Source organism: Lolium rigidum, chromosome 1, assembly GCF_022539505.1.
Source record: "Lolium rigidum isolate FL_2022 chromosome 1, APGP_CSIRO_Lrig_0.1, whole genome shotgun sequence".
NCBI classification, from domain to species: domain Eukaryota; kingdom Viridiplantae; phylum Streptophyta; class Magnoliopsida; order Poales; family Poaceae; genus Lolium; species Lolium rigidum.
In genome coordinates, this window is record NC_061508.1 from 309,946,853 (window position 1) to 309,966,026 (window position 19,174).

Genomic DNA, 19,174 nt, shown 5'->3' on the forward strand with positions numbered 1-19,174 from the left:
TTTTCAAGTTTCGAAAAGCTCATGCAGGCATGATATGAAGAGCAGGTACGCCGTACGCGTCACAAAGATAGCTCGGCAGTTATTTCACATTCCACATGATGTAACAATGTGGCAATTCCGGTTTACTTTGACTGCTCAATTAGTTTGTTTCCAGCCCTAGTTTGTCTTCTAGGAAAACACTGCATCCAGCTTTCACTTACAGCTAACATCCTCCAGCTTCTTTCTTCGTATCAGAGTGAATACGCTGTGACAAATGGCATACAAGAATTCGACGAAGGTCCAAGGAGGCCTCTTTCTCCATGTCATCAGGGAGCTGCAACGTAGCAAAACAAATAAGCTGTGAGAAATGACACGCAACAATATGTTGGGAAGAGAAAGACACAAACGACACTGAATTTGTTCGATAAGGAACAGACCTCACAAGAGAAAAACTATGAACAATTGATGATGTCATCAGAAGAGACTAGTAAAGAGAACTGAATGCGTCTTCCACCCAACGACCCAAGTTCTCAAAACACATGGCTAACATGCCTCTGTGGCGGTTCATCCAGTGGTATCTGAAAAAGAGCTTCATGTAAATTAAATGCCACAAGCTTCATAATAGGAAACCCACCAGATATGAACATTATTATAGCTATATGCAGTTTCTCATGAAAAAGATGCTGTAGCGCGAAAAATGCCGAAGCATACAGACACGAGAATGTGAGCTCAATATAATAGTGAGAACATACTGTAAGCAAGCATGTCCTAATAACAAAAAATGTGGTGCCTTGGAACAAGGAAGCAGCAAAATCTTATTGTGCCTGACATCAGTTAGATGCTAGGGATAACAGACTAGCACACATGCCACAGCTTGTGGATGATGTACGAAACTAAATCAGCTTTGCCTAAAGGACAACAGAAATATACAGAACCAGAAAACCCAATTGTCTGTGATCAAACATTCTCAAGAAATAAAACAAGGAGCTTAGTACATATCCTAACAGAAGTGTACACACTTCATTCAGAATTTCATGAGAAATCCAAAAGCATCCAGACACAGAATATGCACTCAATATAATAATTGGTGCTATCTCCAATCCAAATTATTTGACTCAACTTTGTCTAGATATGGATGTATCTAGACGTGTTTGTTGACTAGATACTTCTATATCTAGACAAAGTTAAGTCAACTAATATGAATCGGAGGGAGTAACATATTGTAGCAACCACATCCTAATAACTAAGCAAAATCTTGTTGTGCGTGTCATCATTTAGATGCTAGAGATAACAGACTGCCACATATGCGACACCTTGTGGATAGTGTACAAAACAAAATGAGCTCGCCTGAAAGGCCAACAAAAATCTAAAGGACCGGAAAACACAAATGTATGTGACCAGACATTCTTAAGAAGTATAGAAGGAAAAGTATTTCACACCTGTCCAATTGTCCATTTTTCCTTCAGCCAAATACTATCATCCTGATTTTCATTTTTCTTGTCTCTGTTGAATAAAGGTAAAGTAAAGATAAGCACAAGCAATCAAACTTCTCCCTGCTACCTAATAATAATGCTAGAAACTGAGTAATCAAAACCGAAAAAAGTAAGAAGACACATTATATTGTGGCTAAGCAGCCAACTCTAATTGATATGTTATTTTACATTATATTATTAACTGAGTAATCAAAACTAATAACGTAACAAGGTACTTCTTTTTTTGAGCCGAACAAGGTACATTATAATGTGGCTAATCAGCCAACTCTAATTTATATGTTATATGCTCCTAAAATAATAGTAGCAATGAGCATAATGTCACCTAAATGGAGTTTAAATATTGATTCCAACTTGTATAAATACTAAGAAAATAAAGACACTTCACCACATTATATGAAAGTCTGTGCATCGATTTTCTTATCAGCAGGTTACAGTTCTTGCCCAAGGTACATTTAAAATTAGAACTATCACAGAACTTACTCAACAAGTGCCTGGTCCACTGCACTTGTACGAGCTGTCATCCCACTAAGTAACTCTTGCGATTGCCTATCAATGTCTCTGTTATTGGAGGAAGAGGTAGAGTTTGGAAAATTGCTGTTGCTGGACATGCTCCCAAATGTTTGCCTTGACATCTGGCTTCCAGATGCATCTGCATGTTTCGGAAAGTTAAATGGCATTCCAATACAACAATATTTAATGATCTCCCAAAAGGATAATACAAACAAATATCCATAAACATAAGAGAGAGACGAAAACTATATGATCTATTTCAAACAAGATTTATAAATGCTTAATATTCAAGGCAAAGACAAATCTTTAGAACAGGTGCAGCATATTTAAGGTAATGAATATGCCTATCAAGTGGTAATAGTTTCACTTGATGCTAGCCAAAACGCCATCTTCTTTCATGTAACAGTACAAATTCCCGGTATGGTCTAACAATTAAGGCAATGTTAGGAATATGGTGTATAATTAATCATTCGTATATTTCATTGCTCAAAACAGTTTTGTCGTGCATCAGTACAGGACAAGGAATATGTGCATTCTGATTCCCCTCTTGGTTCCACATGGTGCACAAACATATGAAGAAAACATCCTTTACAACCTTACCAAAAGTGATTGTCATAACAACCATTCATCAATAAAACTTAACTAACAGAAATATGCACAGACGAACAACATCTAGACATATGATAGACACGGACAGTTACAAGTAATCTGATTCATCTCTGGCAACACATCTATGGAATCACTCTTTATGGTGTATTCATGCAATCACTTTTGGCTTGAGTAGCATATTAACATGGAAAGCTCAACTTACTCTACGCCAGAAAAAGTTGTTTGAGTTCAAATGGATTCAGTGCCAAGAGCTTAATATTAACAAACAAGAGAAAATTTGACATATGGTAGAGGATACAAAACTTGCATTTTCCAAAATGCAAAATAATTTCCTTCAAATGGACTTTCATCTTGATCATTTCACTATACCCATTTGTATGAGGTGTACAGATGATTCATGACAGTTGGGTGGGGACAGCAAGTAAAAGAGAAAAGTATAATACAATTTCTAGGCCCAACACATAATAAACCTTATTTCCAATTTCTCTACTCGTTAATAAATATACACACCATAATCATAAAACTAGTTGGAACATGGAAGAACAAAGAACTAGAAGCATAATTGCATAGATCAATTAAGACATATACCTTGAACTCCAAATTTCATTCCAGTATTGCCAAAAGTAGGGGCACCAAAGGATGGTGTAGACGTCGTAGACTGACCAAAAGTAGGTCTGGTAGACTGACCGAAAGTAGGTTGGGTAGCCTGACCAAAAGCAGGCTGAGTAGGCTGACCAAACGCAGGCTGGGTAGGCTGGCCAAACGCAGGCTGGGTAGGCTGACCAAAAATGGTATTTGTTGGCACTCCTGGTGTGGTAGTTCTGCATAAGATGAATTTGTTCAAGTTATACACACAAGCAGACAATAAACACAACCAATCATATCGAGGCAAAGAAAAACATGACCAATCCTATTCAAATAACGATTTATGGTCAGTGAGTATTCTGAATAGAGCCAGCTTCTAACAGAATCAGCAGTTCATTCAAGACCATCGGGAGAGGATTACCTTGCCCCAGACCCTAAATTAGTTGCAGCTCCAATTTGATTGAAACTAGTAAACACGGGGGGTCCATTAGTTTGAGAACCACCAAACGATGAGTTATTTTTCACTTCAGGAAAGGAGCCCACAGTTGGAAAGCTTGGAGTTTGTGATGCCTGTGTACTGCTCAGCAAATTATTGAACTCTGCCAACTTTGCATTTTGTAGATTTCTTTCTCCCTCAACCTGAAGAAAGAAAAAACAACGAATGAGAGGTTGTTCTTTAGAAAATGAGGAGCATCTAATTCAAAGTTAATCATGAACAGCTCTTTTTTTTATAACTAATACTCCTTTTGTTGGGGAAAACCACAAATAAGAGTAGGAATACTTTCATGGGCACAAGACCAATGTCTAAGAAAAGTTTTCTCATATGTCTACAGCTCCACCAAAAGACAATAAATCACGAAAGGGGAACACATCGGACTCTGTAACCATTTGCTAATGCAACAGCATTGCCCTAGTCCCTTGAGCTCAGAATGTGCAGTTGCAGTTGAATTAATGTTTGACCACATAGTTCAGAGCACAAAACAAAAATCATGGAACAGGGAGAGAAGAGAGGGGTTGGTTGTGCTGGTAAGCTTACTATTGACTGCAGAGGATGCCCTTGCTTGCCCTGTTCGTATGCTTTAGCTCTCAGCTCCTCGTAGCTAACATCCCCCGTGATGTCACAAGGGCCACTGCGTGTGAACAACAAACAAAATGTTTAGCTCATAAACACTCTAGAGTGCCTCAAGCATCCCTGAAGCATAAGGAATGGTTTACCTTCTGAGATGAGCATAGCAGGTAAGCTTCCAGAGTGGAGCCTCGTTCTTAAAATCATCAGCTATCTGCTGCCTGCAGGATGCGGGGTCTGTACAGGACCTGAGAAACAGAAATTCACAACATCGGTGACCCGCCCATAAGCAGGAACGAACAAGCAAAGATCAAGAGTATTGTAGCATCGTCAAACTGCATCAGGGAACTCACGTGTGTGCTGCCTGCGCTGCTGGCTGCGCCTCCGGCTGCTTCGTCGTTGCCGAGGGATCCCTCACCCACTTGTTCTGAAAGGGCTGACAACAACAATTCACTAGTCACACACAACGGATCAACATGAACGGTCGAACTCACGCAATTGATGAAGAATCATATGCTTCCCCATTGGGGGTAACGAACCATTGCCGGGCCAGGAGCGTTCCGCGGCTGGGAAGAGCCGCCTCCTTGCACCCCGAACCCAAACCGGTTAGGCTGCTGCTGCTGCTGCTGCTGAAACTGTTGGGACTGCGCACCGAACGGCTGCTGCTGCGGCCTGCTGGATGCGCCAAATCCAAAGGGGTTGGGCTTCGCCTGCTGCTGCGGCTGCTGCTGGTAGGAGGTGGCGTGCAGGTACCTGCACTGCGCCCCGTACTTGCAGCTGCACACAGGATTATCCAGAACCCAGCGTCAGAATCCGCAGGAGGAATCCTTCGGAGGTTAGGGCGTGGAACGGAGCGAGAGCAACGAATCGGAATCGCACGGGCGACGAGAGGGGGAAGGGGAGGGATCCGGTACCTGCCGCGCTGGAAGTTCCTGCAGAGCTCCTGCCGCCGGTTCATCGCCGGCGAAGGGGGTCGACTGCCGGGATGGCTGTGGGTTCGGGGAACGGCGACGGGGCGGCCCGTCTCTAGGGTTTAGGAGCACGAACACCCGCTGCCCGCCTCGCCAGGTACCGTGGGCCGCCACGGAAGTAGCGTGGAAACGACGCAGCACTAGGCGGCGGCGGCGGCTTTCGTCGGCGGTCGTCGCCGTGAAGAAGCCGGAGTTGAGTTCGGGTCGCGGGCGGCGCGGTAATTGGTGGGCTGGGCTTGCCTCAGACTCTCAGAGGAACAAATCGACCCGTTCGAGGCGGTGGGCTCGTGGGCCGTGTTTCAGTTGCTGGTGGGCTTCGACCGGGCCGTCAAAAACCGTTCCTCTCGCAACAGCAAGACGCGCCCTCACCACACAGAGTCCAGCGAGGCTGAGTGGCTGACCAGAGCAGAGCAGAGACCACGAGGCAAAGGCCACGGCGCTGCGCCGGTGACTGCCGTCGACCCGTCGTCGTCGTCGCGGACGAGCGAGCCGCGCAGTTGCATCGCCATCTTCCACGGGGATGGCGTGGCTGGGCCTCGCGCAGGCGCCGGCGGTGGTGGCGTTCGCGCTAGCGGCCACCATCCTCTCCACGCCGCCGCCGGGGCCGGAGACCTTCTCCAACATCCCGCCCACGCTCTCCGGTACGTGCGCGCCTAACCCCGTCCCATGACGGCGCCACCCGCCGCCGGCGGCACGTGCATTAACTGATCGGTGATGTGACGGAGCAGGGGACGACAAGGCGAGGGTCCGGATCAAGCACCCCAAGTCGGCCAAGGCGCTGCAGTGCACCTCCAAGTGCGTCGCCACCTGCATTCGCGGCGGCGAGGGGCCCCTCAACGTCAGGAAGCCCCTCGTCGTCTTCAAGGACCAGTTCCGCAGCCGACAGTACTGGTGCGGGCGCCACCTGATTCGGTTTCCTTGTTCAGTTATTCCTTACCGGAGGTATCTGAATGCGATTCACTGCAATTTGTGTAGCCTGACAGAGTGCTCGGAGATCTGCAACCTCATCAAGGACGGCGAGGATGGGCCTTGACAAAGAAGTTTCTGCCCAGAAAGACGGAGCGGCAGGTACATTCAGGCTTCAGAGATAGCTGATGATGAGTGAATTGTTCACAGGGAACCAAGCGCGCCTTCAACTAGGAATTGATATGCGGTACAGAGATCAAACTAGGTTGTAAATGCAGAGTTGCTAAATCGTTCAACAGAACTGCCGAGGGAATGAAGCATCCTGCACCATGTCACTGAATCTCTACTTCTTAACACCTTTTCTGTTTATAATTGTACATGACACAGGATGCAGAACCAATACAATTTTACCATATACATTTTGTCCGGGCCATGAACAGTACACATACAAACACCATGAGTAGATGCCTTCAATTGGGAGCTTCTTATTAATTTTGCTAGTAGACATCATATACAACATTTTTCACTGCTGGATTCGACAAGAAGTCGAGGCGAACTAGCCTACTAAACCACGCTCAAGATTTACATCTGACGTCTAGGATACGAGTCTTTGAGCCCAGCTGTTGCACACCTGAATTGGTGTCCAAACAGACCTGCTGGCTGCTGCAGTCCTATGATCACTGGATATAGACCTGTTAATCCGAAAGACTTGTGCACTTGCTGAAGCAGCTGTGTTCAACAGCCAACAAAGAGGCTTTCTTGCAGAGGCGGCGCTGTTGTGTTTCTTCAGTCAGTCTGATACGAAGCACATACATGTCAGCAGAAGAAGTGGAAACACACCTGATGGTGCTTGAACATTCAGAATAGAAGCTTTAAAAGTTCAAGATTAGTATAGTTTACCAGTTCAGTTTAATGATCCCATATCAGGCAGGAAGAGGTATCGAAACCGAGAATCAAACGGAATGATGCCGAAAGTCCGGGTGCCCAGGAGGCTTTGCCGCCTCCGAGACACGCAGTGCTCAACAAAAGTAGCCTGCTGCTGAGGCAGAAAATGCGATATCCAAATGGGGAAGCTGTTGTCATCCACAAATCCTCGCGCAAAACAGTGCAACATTTTAGGGATCAGGAGCTTCCCCTTTCGGCTCACTCCTACTGATGCTCTAATAAAATCGCGCTGTGCATCCTGGAGCTCTTCCCTTACGTTGCTGGCTGTGTATATCTTCACCTGGTAGGATAATCAGTACCCAGTTAAATACAAGAATGTTGCAGCAGATGCTGCTTTGTGTGAACAAATGGTACTGCTACATTTCATATCAAAAGCCATAAGATGGATGATATAAGCTTACCGCAGGAGATGAATACATTCCACAGCTCAGAGCAAAGGTCAGAAGTGGTTCAGGTGCCGAAATGCAGAACTTCTTGTGCTCCTCGGGTGCCTTTATCTTCTGAAGAGCAAGAAGCAGAGCCTTCAATGAAATGTAGAATAAGTTATAATAATTTTGCATTCATGAACTGAAGGTAATCAAACAAGCAAATTGTCATCAAGATGCACAGCAGTTCACATACCATCTGTGGTCTGTGATTCGGTGGTTTCATCTTCAAAATAACATACTCGATGAATGCTGCACTGAATGAATTCCCTCCAATTGTGTACGCGGCCTAGAGTAATATTATTGCAACAATGTTAAGACATGAAGCATCATAAAGTACGGAACGAACATGAATGAAGTTCTTGAGCAAACCTTTTGCATTAGTGAAAACAGTTTCATATCACTTCGCGGAACACCGTAGGCAAGATAGGCCTGTAAAAAAGACAAAGCACCGTCAATAAACTGAGATTCGTCGTTGCAACCAGAAAGGCTACACAACTGAAGGAGTTCACTAAATCACCGTACATGCATCAACAATGCATTGTACAAGTTGATCCAAAACGCCAATCTCGCATCGTCATTGAGATGGACAGGGTTCACTTCTGCCAACTGCTCAATTAGCAACCTGCACTCCAACAACAAGTATCCGTCAGTACTGGCAAGTGAATTCTGAATCGAGACTTGAAGAGTACAGGGTGGTAATAACCCAGGCTGCAGTATGTTTTATTGGTACTCAGTCATGAAATTGAAGAAATTAATTAGTAATTCCATGGAGTTTATAGATATAGTGAATTGATGTCTGGTTTGGTACAATTATCAGTAGTACTGCTAGACTGCAAAATAAAATGTGTTCTGTGTGATACCTGAATTTCCGAAGTGATTCTGCAGCGTAGTCGAGCTGCTTCTTCCCGGCGGACATCCAGGAGACCTCAGAGGCAGCGCCGTAGCTCCCGATATCCGCCCAGCTGAGCTTCTCCCTGGCCTTGTACGGGTCGAACACCGTCTCTGATGCCAGCAGGCTGTTGTTCTGGTTGAGGTCGACCTGGGGGCTCTGCACCCAGGAGGAGATGGCGGAGGGCTCGGCGAGGGACCAGAAGGCGGAGATCCCGCTGGGCGACCGCTGGTTCTCGAGGGAGGAGGGGTTGCTGTTGGGCCTGGGCCTGGTGGCCTCCCTGCGGGAGTCCGAGAGCGAGATGAAGATGTTGCGCATGCAGCGCACTATGTCCTCCGACAGGCGGCTCGGGTCCGCGCCCCCGCCGCCGCCGAGGGGTTTGGACGAGAGCTGGCGGTGCAGTGGTGGGGCGGCGGCGCAGGGGTGGACCTTGTCCAGTCTGCTTGGCTTGGCATCGCTTGACGCGTCCTGGTACGTACAGAGCGCCATGGATTTTTTACAGTAAGGGGGAGCCTGAATGTGTTTGGAGTTGAGCAGAAACAGCGAATGTATGCGAGCGGGAGAGGAAGGCGCGCGTACGTCGGTCTCGGATTTGGCGGAGCGGTGGGAGCAGGAGAGGGTGGGGCGCTGCTGCTTGGCGCGGTACTCGACGAGGCGGCGCTCGTTGCGCTCCTGGATGAGCTGGAAGTGCAGCGCGACCATCTCCTCCTCCAGCTTGGCGACGCCGGCCTCCATCGCGGAGATGCTGGCGAGCAGCTCCTGGGCCTGCAGTGCAGCAGCGGCGAGCGCATTCAGACATACATCCTTGTTAGCTCATCGATAAGCTTGGCAGCGGGGCACTTACGTGGGCGGGGAGGTATGACATGTCGGCGAGCGTGACGGCGGCGTGGTGGAGCGCGTGGTCGAGGATGGCGTGCAGCGCCGTCTCCTCCCGCAGCACCTCCTCCAGCCGCTCCACCTCCCGCTCGAGCTTCGACCTGCTGCCCTTCCTGGGCGGCGCCGGCCTCGCCTTGCCCCGCGGCAGCGGCATGGCGCCGGCCGTCGAGATTGGGCTCCGTTCGGGGAAGACGGTCGGAGCAAGCAGCGACGCGGAGATGGAGCGTGCGTGCGCTGCCGGGTGTGGTGGACTGTTGGTTGGGTCAGCCTATTTTGGTGGAGGAGACCGGAGGACTGCGACGGCAGAGCGGCGGGTAGTTACTGAGGGGAGAGAGGAGCTTCAAATTTGAAATGCTCCCTCCGACGTGTCGCTACCGGCGTCTATTCTATGGCGCGTGGAGAGTGGGTGGCCGAACTCGCGACTCGAGGCGGCGACACGACGAGCGACCTCGCTGCCCACTCCCGAGTGCCACAGACAATGCCAAAGCCAAACCGATCGAACCTCACCTGGGGACGCTGGGTAGGGATGGGGGCTAGCAGAGTAGCAGGAGGTGGATTCAGGTTCGAGGCCGCTACCGCGCGCTGGCCGCCGAGCCCCAAGGCGACGCGCCGGCTTTGTACGGCGCGGTTGTTTGTTCCCGTGCCACGCTTTTGTTCTTTTCACAGGTCGCATTGCGCATTTGTTTATCGTTACGACGTTACCGCGGCTGGTGGAGCGGTGGTCGCGCCCAGCTTTCCTGTCCCTCCCGCCCCGCCCCGAACGCCCGCACGCCGCCCGAGGACGACGACGACGACGACGGAGCCCGAGACGATCCGGATCCGTCGCCACCCCGACGGACCCATCCGTTCAAAACTTCAAAACCTTCCTCTTGCTTGCTCTCGACGGAAAACAAAACGTAAAAAACCAAACACAGCCCCTGGTCCTTCTCGCGCTGCTGCCAGCTGCGGCTACACGCGGGCAGGAACTGCGCTCTTCCCGACCTGTCGCATGCGGCCGAGCAGCAGCTACGGCAATGAATACCGGTGCCCAAATACACCTACCGGCTACGGGCTAGTTTCCTTGTAGTGCACTCTCAGATCCCGACTGTATTTTCGTCAAACTGTATGTAGCAGGCTAGTTCTGTGCTTACCCATGGCATGCATGGTAGATTTTTAGTGCTACGCTTTACTTGGAGTACGATCGATTATCCTCGTATTTGTTCTTCCGGCTTGTTTGCGGGCTTCGTAACTATGCATTGGTTCATCTCAAAAGACAAAATACACCTACCGGCGGCTAGGGGCTATTTTCCTTGTAGTGCACTCTCAGATACCGACTGTATTTCCGTAAATCTGCACAGTACCATGTAGGAGGCTAGTTCTGTGATTACTCATGACACTTTTTCGATAAAGGCTTACTCATGACATGCATGGTGAGTAGATTTTTAGTGCTACGTTTAACTTTTGATAGATATGATCGATTATCCTCGCATTTGTTCTTCCGATTTGTTTGCGGGCTTGGTAACTATACATTGGTTCGATTGGCCGTTGGATTTTGCCCGATTTTGCCAGATGCACTATTTAGGGTTGGATCGACTCAACGATTAGGGATTTATGCACTATTTAGGGTTTTACCTATGGCTCATGATTAATTCGCATTTTGTGTCCAATATCCCGGTGGGTTGCATGAATGTAGGACTTTTATGATTGATTTTAGACACACGATGTCAAATATTAGACTTTTTTTATTGCCATTGCCGATAATTAATCTACGACACTTGTAGGTGAAGAGATGGTCGTGTCGACCGTCTCTTTGTTCTCCCTATGCTATCCATACCTGGACAAAACTTAACATATATACAAAAGACATTTAATCATTGGCAATAGAGCAAACAGTTGTATTGTGTTAAACATATATTGCCTCACATGACGACACACAAGGTAAAGAGATTCTCCCCACGACCAAGTCGTGGTGCTCAGGCACCACCTCCTTCCCCGTACAAACCCTAGCGCCGTCGCTCGCCGCCCACCATCTCCCCAAGCGCTCCACGGACGGTTCTATGGGCCACGGTGGCGGTCGCCGAGGCAGAGGCCGTGGTGCAGGATCCCCACACCCTGAACGCTCGTTGTCACCAGACTGCTTCCCCGAGTTCTTCGAGTTCGTCGTCCCCATCAAGGAGGACCCTCTGGGTTCAAAAAGGCTCCCGAAGAAATTCGCGGAATATCTCGCCGTCCGGAGCTAGCTAGCATGCACTTGCGGGATGCGAGCTGATGCTTCTATCGGTGGCCTGTCGAGGTGTTGTTCGAGGGGGGAGGCCACATATTCCTCTGCACTGGCTGAGACAAGTTCGCACGTGCCCATAACCTCGAGGTCGGTTGCTTGGTGAACTTCAAGTGGAAAGGCGACGACGAGCTCAGGGTGAAGGTGTTTGACGACACTTCGTGTGGTAGGCACGACCACAACGACAACAGCGACGACAACATTGTCGATGAGTAGGTTTCTGGATGTTCTTTCTTTGCAGCAAAAATGGCAGTGGCCAATTAAAGCTGCTAGGTTAGGTTCCTAGATGTTCTTCCTCTGCAGCGATGAAGACGTCCTCCTAGTTTGGGTGACTGGGTGTTCTTTCTTCGCAACAAAGAAGGCGAGGACCAACAGTCCAACACCGACATTTAGTATAGGTTTCATCGATATTTTATATTTTACAATTACGTAAAATGAAGCCTACGTAATATTTCTATCTCAAGATGAAGCTTATGTAATATTTATATTTCAATCAAAATTTGTTTTTTAGGGTTTTTTATTGGGATCGTCGGTCGGTGTGTGCGCAACCACCCCTAAATTGAGGAGCAGGGCCGATGCCATCCATAGCGCCGTACCGACACCCCTACGTGAGTCTATTTGAAACACGTTGGTGGAGATGCTTTGAGTTGGACGAGGGAAGAATCACGGGAATGGCCAAAAATGTAAAAAGGAAAAACACAGGCCTTACTGCATCTCCAACGGGGCGACGTAAACGATAACCGTTTGTATCCGTCGGGCCAAAAATGCGTCTGGTACCACCTCCAGCGGGGTGACGCAAAGTGACCGGACCATCCGCGGCGACGCAAACCTGGCCCAAATAAGCTCGGATGCGTCTCTGCGGACGCGCCGCTCGCATCTGGCAGACGTTTCGTCGGGCCCGCCTGGCTGCGACCCTGTGTCGATGCGTCTTCTCAGACGCGCCAGCGACTGGTGCCGAGGCGTCGCTTCGGCAGTCTGCACCATGTTAATGGCGATGACTCGCCTGCCGAGCTGCCGCTGCCCACCTCTGCCAACGCAGTAATGGCGACGCCTATACAAAAAGGGCGCACGCTCTTCTTCCTCACCCACTCCTCCAAACAAACCCTAGCTGCCACAAGCTCCACCGTAGCGCCGGCTAGCTCCCTGCGACGCAGCCAGGCCCGCGAGGAAGTCCATGGTGGGTCCTGGTGGCCGGCGAGGCGGTCGAGGCCGCGGGCCTGGGCGCCCTGGGGGCGGGGGAGGGGCCGCTGTGGTTGAGCAGCTACGGCCCCACGGTCGCTGTCGCCTGCGCCCTCCTTGTCACGAGGACCGCTACTTCGAGTTCCTCCTCCGTATCGACGACAACCCACTCAGCATCAAGCGGCTCCCCGACAAGTTCGCCGAGTTCGTCGAGCCGGCACACTTGCAGCTACGGGAGGCCAGCTGCAACTTCTGCCAGTGGACTGTCGAGGTCTTGTTCGACGGGCAGGGTAAGATGTACCTGCACACGGGTTGGGACAAGTTCGCTCGCGACCTCGCGCTCGAGCCCCGCTGCCAGCTCACCTTCCTCTACGAGGGGGGCGGCGAGATGATCGTCAAGGTGTTTGACGATACAACATACCACAGGCACTACCGCACCGGCGAACCCGGCTCAGACACCGATAGTTAAAATTTAGAGTGTTCTGTCTTTGCAGCGAATATGGCTACGGGCCAGTTGAAGCCAGTAGTGAAGGTTTCTGGTTGTTCTTCCTCGAAAGAACTAACAGGATACCGTCACCAGCTGGATTTTCCAGTTTGAGTGACTAGGAGTGCCTGATAGTGTTCTTTCTTGATAGCGAACATACCGAACCAACACTACTGGGCTTTCCTTTTTTACAATGTTTTTATTTGTGTCAACCATGGTTCAAACTATATATTAGTTTGTGTAAACCATGTTCCCAAGTACTATGTATTAGTTTGTGTAAAACCATGTTTCAATATGTAATGTTTGGAACTATGTTTAAATGAAGAAGAGGAAAAAAAGTAGAAAAAAGTGTAGGTCGCTGAAACCACCCCAGACGCAAATGAACGCACGGACAAAAATGATCATTTTCACGTTCGAGGTGACGCAAACGGCACGGACGCTCGGCGAATAATTAAATGGATCGTCCAGTTGGAGATGTCCTTATCCTTCTCGCGCTTGCTGCACCCACCGAGGGCATCTCCAGCGGCGCGACGCAAATGGTCGCTGAGCGACCGTTTTCGTCCGCCGTGACCGGAAATGCGTTTGGGCCCTGCTCCAGCGGGGCGACGCAAAGTGACCGGCCCGTCCGCGGAGACGCAAACCTGGCCCAGATATGCGCCAGGTTTGCGTCTCCGCGGACGCTCGGCGGTCGCGCCGAGTGACCGCCGAAAAGACGTAGGACCCGCGCGTCGCGTGGCAGCGAGACCGATATAATTCCCGTCACCGGCCATTCCCCGCGCGAAAAGCAAACTAGACCGGCGCGAAACATTCCGAAGCGATGGACGTCCTCGCCGCCGCAGCCCACCGCCATGGATGCGGATCAAACCTCGCCGCCGCACCCGCCGCCGCCCACACTCCCCGTAGCCACGACCGTAGCCACAATGGAGGGTCCACCGGAAGCAAAGCGGGCCGGCACCGGCGGCGGCCGGGAGGCAAAGGCGAAGGCTGCAAAGAAGGTGCTCTCCCCGGAGGAGAAAGTGATCGAGGTCGCGAAACGTCGCTGCCGGCGCAGGAACCAGAAGATGAAGATTTCCGCGGCCGCCAACCAGCAGGCGTGGCGGATGCGGATCAGCGCCGTCGTCGCGCAAGTAGCCCTCCATCCGACCTTGGCGGAGGGCTACATGCTCGTCAAGAGAGAGGGATCGCCGGCGTCGCTCCTTCGTCCTCGTCGGTTAGCTCGGTAAGTTCCCAGCCGCGTCTCCGGAACTCCCGCTCACTTGCGAGGGCCACCCGGCGTCGCGGTTCGCGTCCGGCCTGCTGCCGGTGGAGTTGACCGGGCGGCGGAGCAGTTCAACGGGGCGGCTGTTCCCGACCTCAACCGGACTCCTAGAAGCGGTGACTCCAGCTCGGGCGCGACACAGAAGACGCGCCAGGTGCCGGAGGAGAGCATGCCACAGCCCCGCATCCTGTTCGACGAAATGGCGCCGACTGCCCCGACGATGGACGACCCGGTACGTGAGCTCTCTCAATATGTGCGTTCGCGGTGATCCAGCCGGGACCCCGCTGGATGACTGGGAGCCAACGGCAGATGAACGCGCGGAGGACATCGAAACCGCACGCATGTTCGCCACCCAGCAGACGCAGCCAACACCCGTGTCGGTGGACGACTTCGACGACGCGCCAACAAAGCCTCGCGAAGAAGAAGGGGAGAGCCACAGGACACAAGGCTTCGTCGACGAGGAGGACAAGTGCTTGTGCGAAGCATGGCTTGCATCGAGCAATGATTGCATTAATGGCGCACAGCGAAAAGGGCAAGGTCTATTGGGCCAAGGTCTCGCAGCAAGTACAACGAGACCAGGCGGCACCCGCCCTACAATATCACAAGCCCTCGGACGTTAGAGTCCCTCCGAAAAGATGGAACTACATCAAGCAAGAGACAGCCAAGTTTTGCTCGGCGGTCGAACATGCTGTTAACAACCCCGTAAGCGGCGCTGGCGTCATGACAGTGGTAAACAAGATAGAACCATCATCATTCAACACTTTGTGCATCATTGTATGTACATCATTGGCGGCTATGAATGCAGGTATCCCGCGCCTTGGAGAAGTTTAGGGCGACGCATAAGAAGGGCTTCCATATGGTCCATTGCTGGAACGTGCTGAAGGACGCCAACAAGTGGATGACAAGCTATGCGGCCTACAACGAAGCTGTGAGGAATGGGACAGCGATCAACCTCGACGGCGAGGACGACGATCAAGGCCGTCCAACCCTTCCACCTCGTCCCCGAGGCCTGATGACCCACAAGTATAGGGGGTGTATCGTAGTATCTTCGATAAGTAAGAATGTCGATCCCAACGAGGAGCAGAAGGTGTTGACAAGCAGTTTCGATGAAGGATTCACTGTAAATGCTCACAGACAAGTATTCAAGGGGTTTTGATGTAACAGATGAATAAAGTACGAGTAAGTAAAGTGCGAGAGAAATAATTGCAGTGAGTGGCCCAATCCTTTTTAGCACAAAGGACAAGCCAGTTTGTTTACTTATAATGACCAAACGTTCTTGAGGACACACGGGAATTTTAGTCTAGTGCTTTCGCTTCATACAGGTAATTCATCTTCATTGTTTTGATAAGTGTTGTGTGGGTGAACCTATGCTAATGCACCGCCCTTCCTAGGACTAATACATACTTGTGATTATACCCCTTGCAAGCATCCGCAACTACAAGAAAGTAATTAAGATAAATCTAACCACAGCCTTAAACTACCGAGATCCTCGCGATCCCTCTTGCCTCGATATACCAACGGGGGCTCAGGTTTCTGTCACTCCGGCAACCCCGCAATTAGCAATCGAATACAAGATGCACTCCCCTAGGCCCATAAATGGTGAAGTATCATGTAGTCGACGTTCACACGACACAACTAGAAGAATGACACCACAACTTAAATATCATAACATTGAATATTACTCAACCATAGTTCACTACTAACATTTTGACTTCACCCATGTCCTCAAGAACTAAACGAACTACTCACGAGACATCATATGGAATACAATCAGAGGTGATATGATGATGAATAACAATCTGAACATAAACCTTGGTTCAATGGTTTCACTCAATAGCATCAATAACAAGTAGAAATCAACACCGGGAGAGTTTCCCCTATCAAACAATCAAGATCTAACCCAAATCGTTACAGCGGTGACGAGGTGCAGCGGTGGTGATGGCGGTGAAGATGGTGGAGATGATGATGATGATGATGATGGAGATGATGTCCAGCTCGATGACGATGGTGATGGCGTCGATTTCCCCCTCCGGGAGGGAATTTCCCCGGCGGATTCCTGCCCGCCGGAGAGCTCTTTTCTCTCTGGTGTTCTCCGCCCCGCGAGGCGGGCCGTAACTCTTCGGTGAGGTACCCTCTCGTGGCTTAGGTTTTTGGGACGAAGGATTTCGCGAAGAAAAGGAGGCGAGAGGGGCTGTGGGCCCCCTCCTCATAGGGCGGCGCGGCCAGGCCTTGGGCCGCGCCGGCCTATGGGGTGGGCCCACCTCGGGTCCCCTCTTCTCCCCCTTCTGGCTCCCTCCGTCATCTGGAAAAATAGGAGTTTTCGTGTAATTCCCGTCAATTGTTGATCTTCCGAAATATTGCGTTCTGACGATGCTTTTTCCAGCAGAATCCTGGCTCCGGTGCGCGATCCTCCAATAATGATGAAACATGCAAAATAGATGAAATAACATAAGTATTATGTCCAAACATGAAATATATCAATGAATAACAGCAAATTATGATGCAAAATAGTGATGCAAAATGGACGTATCAACTCCCCCCAAGCTTAGACTTCGCTTGTCCCCAAGCGAAACTGAACTCAGTAAACATGACCACATGTTTATGGAGTGAAGAGTCGATAAATAAAATACGGACAAGAAGCATCATATTCATTCACACAAGACATTCTAGTAAACAACTTCCTCATATAAATCAACTTGAAATAAGTAAAGAGAAATCACAAGTAAAGGTGCATAGGAAATCATAGATGGTTATGGCAAACTTTGTTCTTGGTCAGAGAACTACTAACGGATTGCTCTTATTTTATAAGCAAGGCTTTCATATTAGAATTTATAAAGCAGGGCTTTCATTCTCAATCATAACAATCTCCTCATAATCATTGATAACTTTCAAAGTCATATTCATTCAGATAAAATTTGTACTAAACAAGAAAGTATAGAAGACATGATTAATCGAATCATAGCATAAATGGTTGGTTCACAACAACTCAATTGCTTGCTTGAGATAGAGGGAAATAGGTTTATCGACTCAACATAAAAGTAAAAGATAGGCCCTTCGCGAGAGGAAGCGAGGATTAAATCATGTGCTAGAGCTTTTCGAGTTTTGAAATCATATAAAGAGAATAAAAGTAAAGTTTTGAGAGGTGTTTGTCGTTGTCAACGATCGGTAGCGGGTACTCTAACCCCCTTGCCAAACGGACCTCCAAAGAGCGGCTCCCATGAAGGACGTTATCTCTACCAGACAAGGTAGATCATCCCTCTTCTCTTTTGTTTACACATGTATTTTAGTTTATTTAAGGATTACACTCCCCCAACCTTTGCTTACACAAGCCATGGCTAACCGAATCCTCGGGTGCCTTCCAACAATCTCATACCATGGAGGAGTGTCTATTGCAAAATTAAGTTGCTTATCGATAAATCAGGGCAAAACATGTGAAGAGAATTATTAATGAAAGTTATTAATTGGGGCTGGGAACCCCGTTGTCGACTCTTATTGCAAAATTATTGGATAAGCGGATGTGCCGCTAGTCCATTGGTGAAAGTCCGCCCAACAAGATTGAAAGATAAAACACCACATACTTCCTCATGAGCTATAAAACATTGACACAAATAAGGAGTAGTATAGTTTGAATTATTTAATGGTAAAACATGAAGTATTTACTTGGAGTGGCGCAAAATACCACATAGTAGGTAGTTATGGTGGACACAAATGGCATGGGTTTGGTCTAAGGTTATGGATGTATGAGAAGCATTCCCTCTCAATACAGGTTTTTGGCTAGCAAGGTTTGATAGCAAGCATAAAGGTTGAGGGAAACAAACAAATATACATATGATAGAAACAATCATGCATTTTTCTCATAAGCACAAGCAATTTTAACTTCAGACTACTAAACTCATTAACATAGGGATAATAGAGTAATATATCTACATGTATTTCTCTCTTCTATTTAAACATCAAGATGTTGTTGCTATTGACCAATGCTAAGTTTGCCAAAACCAAATAGATTTACTTGATGCTCCCAAAGTGATATCAATACTAATGTCAAGAGTGATCATATAATAGAGATTGCAGACTAAAATAAGGTGTGCAAAAAGTAAATGATAAGACTTCTCATTGATATTCCATAACGATAACTCACACCAACGGATACATTGATAACCAACTAAGAGAGATACTTCCACATTGCAAACTATTCCATATGATAACTTCCCTACTCATGATATGACACTACTTGATAGTAAAAGATAAAGGTAGTGATGATGTGATACCGCGGCACTCCCCCAAGCTTGGACAAACCAAGGGGATGCCAATACCGATGATGAATTACTCCTTCGGCGGTGATGGTGAATTCTTCTCGCGCTTCTTAAGGATCTCCTTCAGACTTCGACTTCTCGGTTTGCAATTCCGCACTAAAACTTGAAAAGACTCATTGTTATCCGAATGTGGCGGTGGCGGCCTTGTGCTGGGAATTGAGTAATATTCCAGCATTCTGCGAAGTCACTGGTTCTCCTCCTGAAGTATCTCCACTTCCCTTCTTAGAGCACAATATTGATCACAAAACTCATCGGCAACCCGTATTGCTTCCTCCACACAAGGGAAAGAGTCGAGGATCAGAGCAGGCGGAAGAACTCCCTGCAAGTTATGAGAAAAAGAACGCCCAGTGTTAACTGATCCCACCAAGATTGGCTTACTCTCCATAGTTTCCCACTCTCCTTTTGCTGATGCTATCTTCTTCTTCT

General features: G+C 48.8%; 3 protein-coding genes across 3 annotated transcripts; 1 reads left to right on the top strand and 2 right to left on the bottom strand.

Moving 5' to 3' along the window:
* Positions 1–68: 68 nt before the first annotated feature.
* LOC124684132 (zinc finger CCCH domain-containing protein 46-like) lies at positions 69–5,261 on the bottom strand. The gene is made up of 11 exons (XM_047218520.1): positions 5,157–5,261; positions 4,782–5,019; positions 4,596–4,678; positions 4,392–4,490; positions 4,213–4,306; positions 3,598–3,815; positions 3,180–3,412; positions 1,953–2,121; positions 1,419–1,482; positions 417–557; positions 69–313 (listed from the first exon to the last, which is right to left on the bottom strand). Exons 1-10 carry the CDS (start codon positions 5,198–5,200, stop codon positions 510–512), a joined length of 1,290 nt encoding a protein of 429 aa, XP_047074476.1. The 5' UTR covers positions 5,201–5,261; the 3' UTR covers positions 69–313; positions 417–509.
* A 472-nt stretch (positions 5,262–5,733) lies between these two features.
* Positions 5,734–6,270, top strand: LOC124661439. Its single transcript, XM_047199299.1, has 3 exons — positions 5,734–5,854; positions 5,942–6,104; positions 6,189–6,270. The coding sequence occupies exons 1-3, from the start codon at positions 5,734–5,736 to the stop codon at positions 6,244–6,246; spliced, it is 342 nt and encodes a 113-aa protein (XP_047055255.1). The 3' UTR covers positions 6,247–6,270.
* A 753-nt stretch (positions 6,271–7,023) lies between these two features.
* LOC124684133 lies at positions 7,024–9,411 on the bottom strand. Its single transcript, XM_047218521.1, has 8 exons — positions 9,226–9,411; positions 8,961–9,146; positions 8,353–8,894; positions 8,015–8,114; positions 7,862–7,921; positions 7,686–7,778; positions 7,466–7,585; positions 7,024–7,344 (listed from the first exon to the last, which is right to left on the bottom strand). The coding sequence occupies exons 1-8, from the start codon at positions 9,409–9,411 to the stop codon at positions 7,024–7,026; spliced, it is 1,608 nt and encodes a 535-aa protein (XP_047074477.1).
* Positions 9,412–19,174: the final 9,763 nt, after the last annotated feature.

Bases quoted from the DNA above. Each gene is read 5' to 3' on its own strand.
- LOC124684133 (XM_047218521.1), bottom strand. From the start codon at position 9,411: ATGCCGCTGCCGCGGGGCAAGGCGAGGCCGGCGCCGCCCAGGAAGGGC. The intron at 9,147-9,225 runs GTAAGTGCCCCG...GCTGCACTGCAG, and splicing joins TGTCATACCTCCCCGCCCAC to GCCCAGGAGCTGCTCGCCAG. The intron at 7,586-7,685 runs GTATGTGAACTG...ATTTCATTGAAG, and splicing joins CGAATCACAGACCACAGATG to GCTCTGCTTCTTGCTCTTCA.
- LOC124661439 (XM_047199299.1), top strand. From the start codon at position 5,734: ATGGCGTGGCTGGGCCTCGCGCAGGCGCCGGCGGTGGTGGCGTTCGCG. The intron at 5,855-5,941 runs GTACGTGCGCGC...GTGACGGAGCAG, and splicing joins CATCCCGCCCACGCTCTCCG to GGGACGACAAGGCGAGGGTC. The intron at 6,105-6,188 runs GTGCGGGCGCCA...CAATTTGTGTAG, and splicing joins TTCCGCAGCCGACAGTACTG to CCTGACAGAGTGCTCGGAGA.
- LOC124684132 (XM_047218520.1), bottom strand. From the start codon at position 5,200: ATGAACCGGCGGCAGGAGCTCTGCAGGAACTTCCAGCGCGGCAG. The intron at 4,491-4,595 runs GTGAGTTCCCTG...TCTGTTTCTCAG, and splicing joins GCAGCGCAGGCAGCACACAC to GTCCTGTACAGACCCCGCAT. The intron at 558-1,418 runs GTGTGAAATACT...GCTCTTTTTCAG, and splicing joins AAAAATGGACAATTGGACAG to ATACCACTGGATGAACCGCC.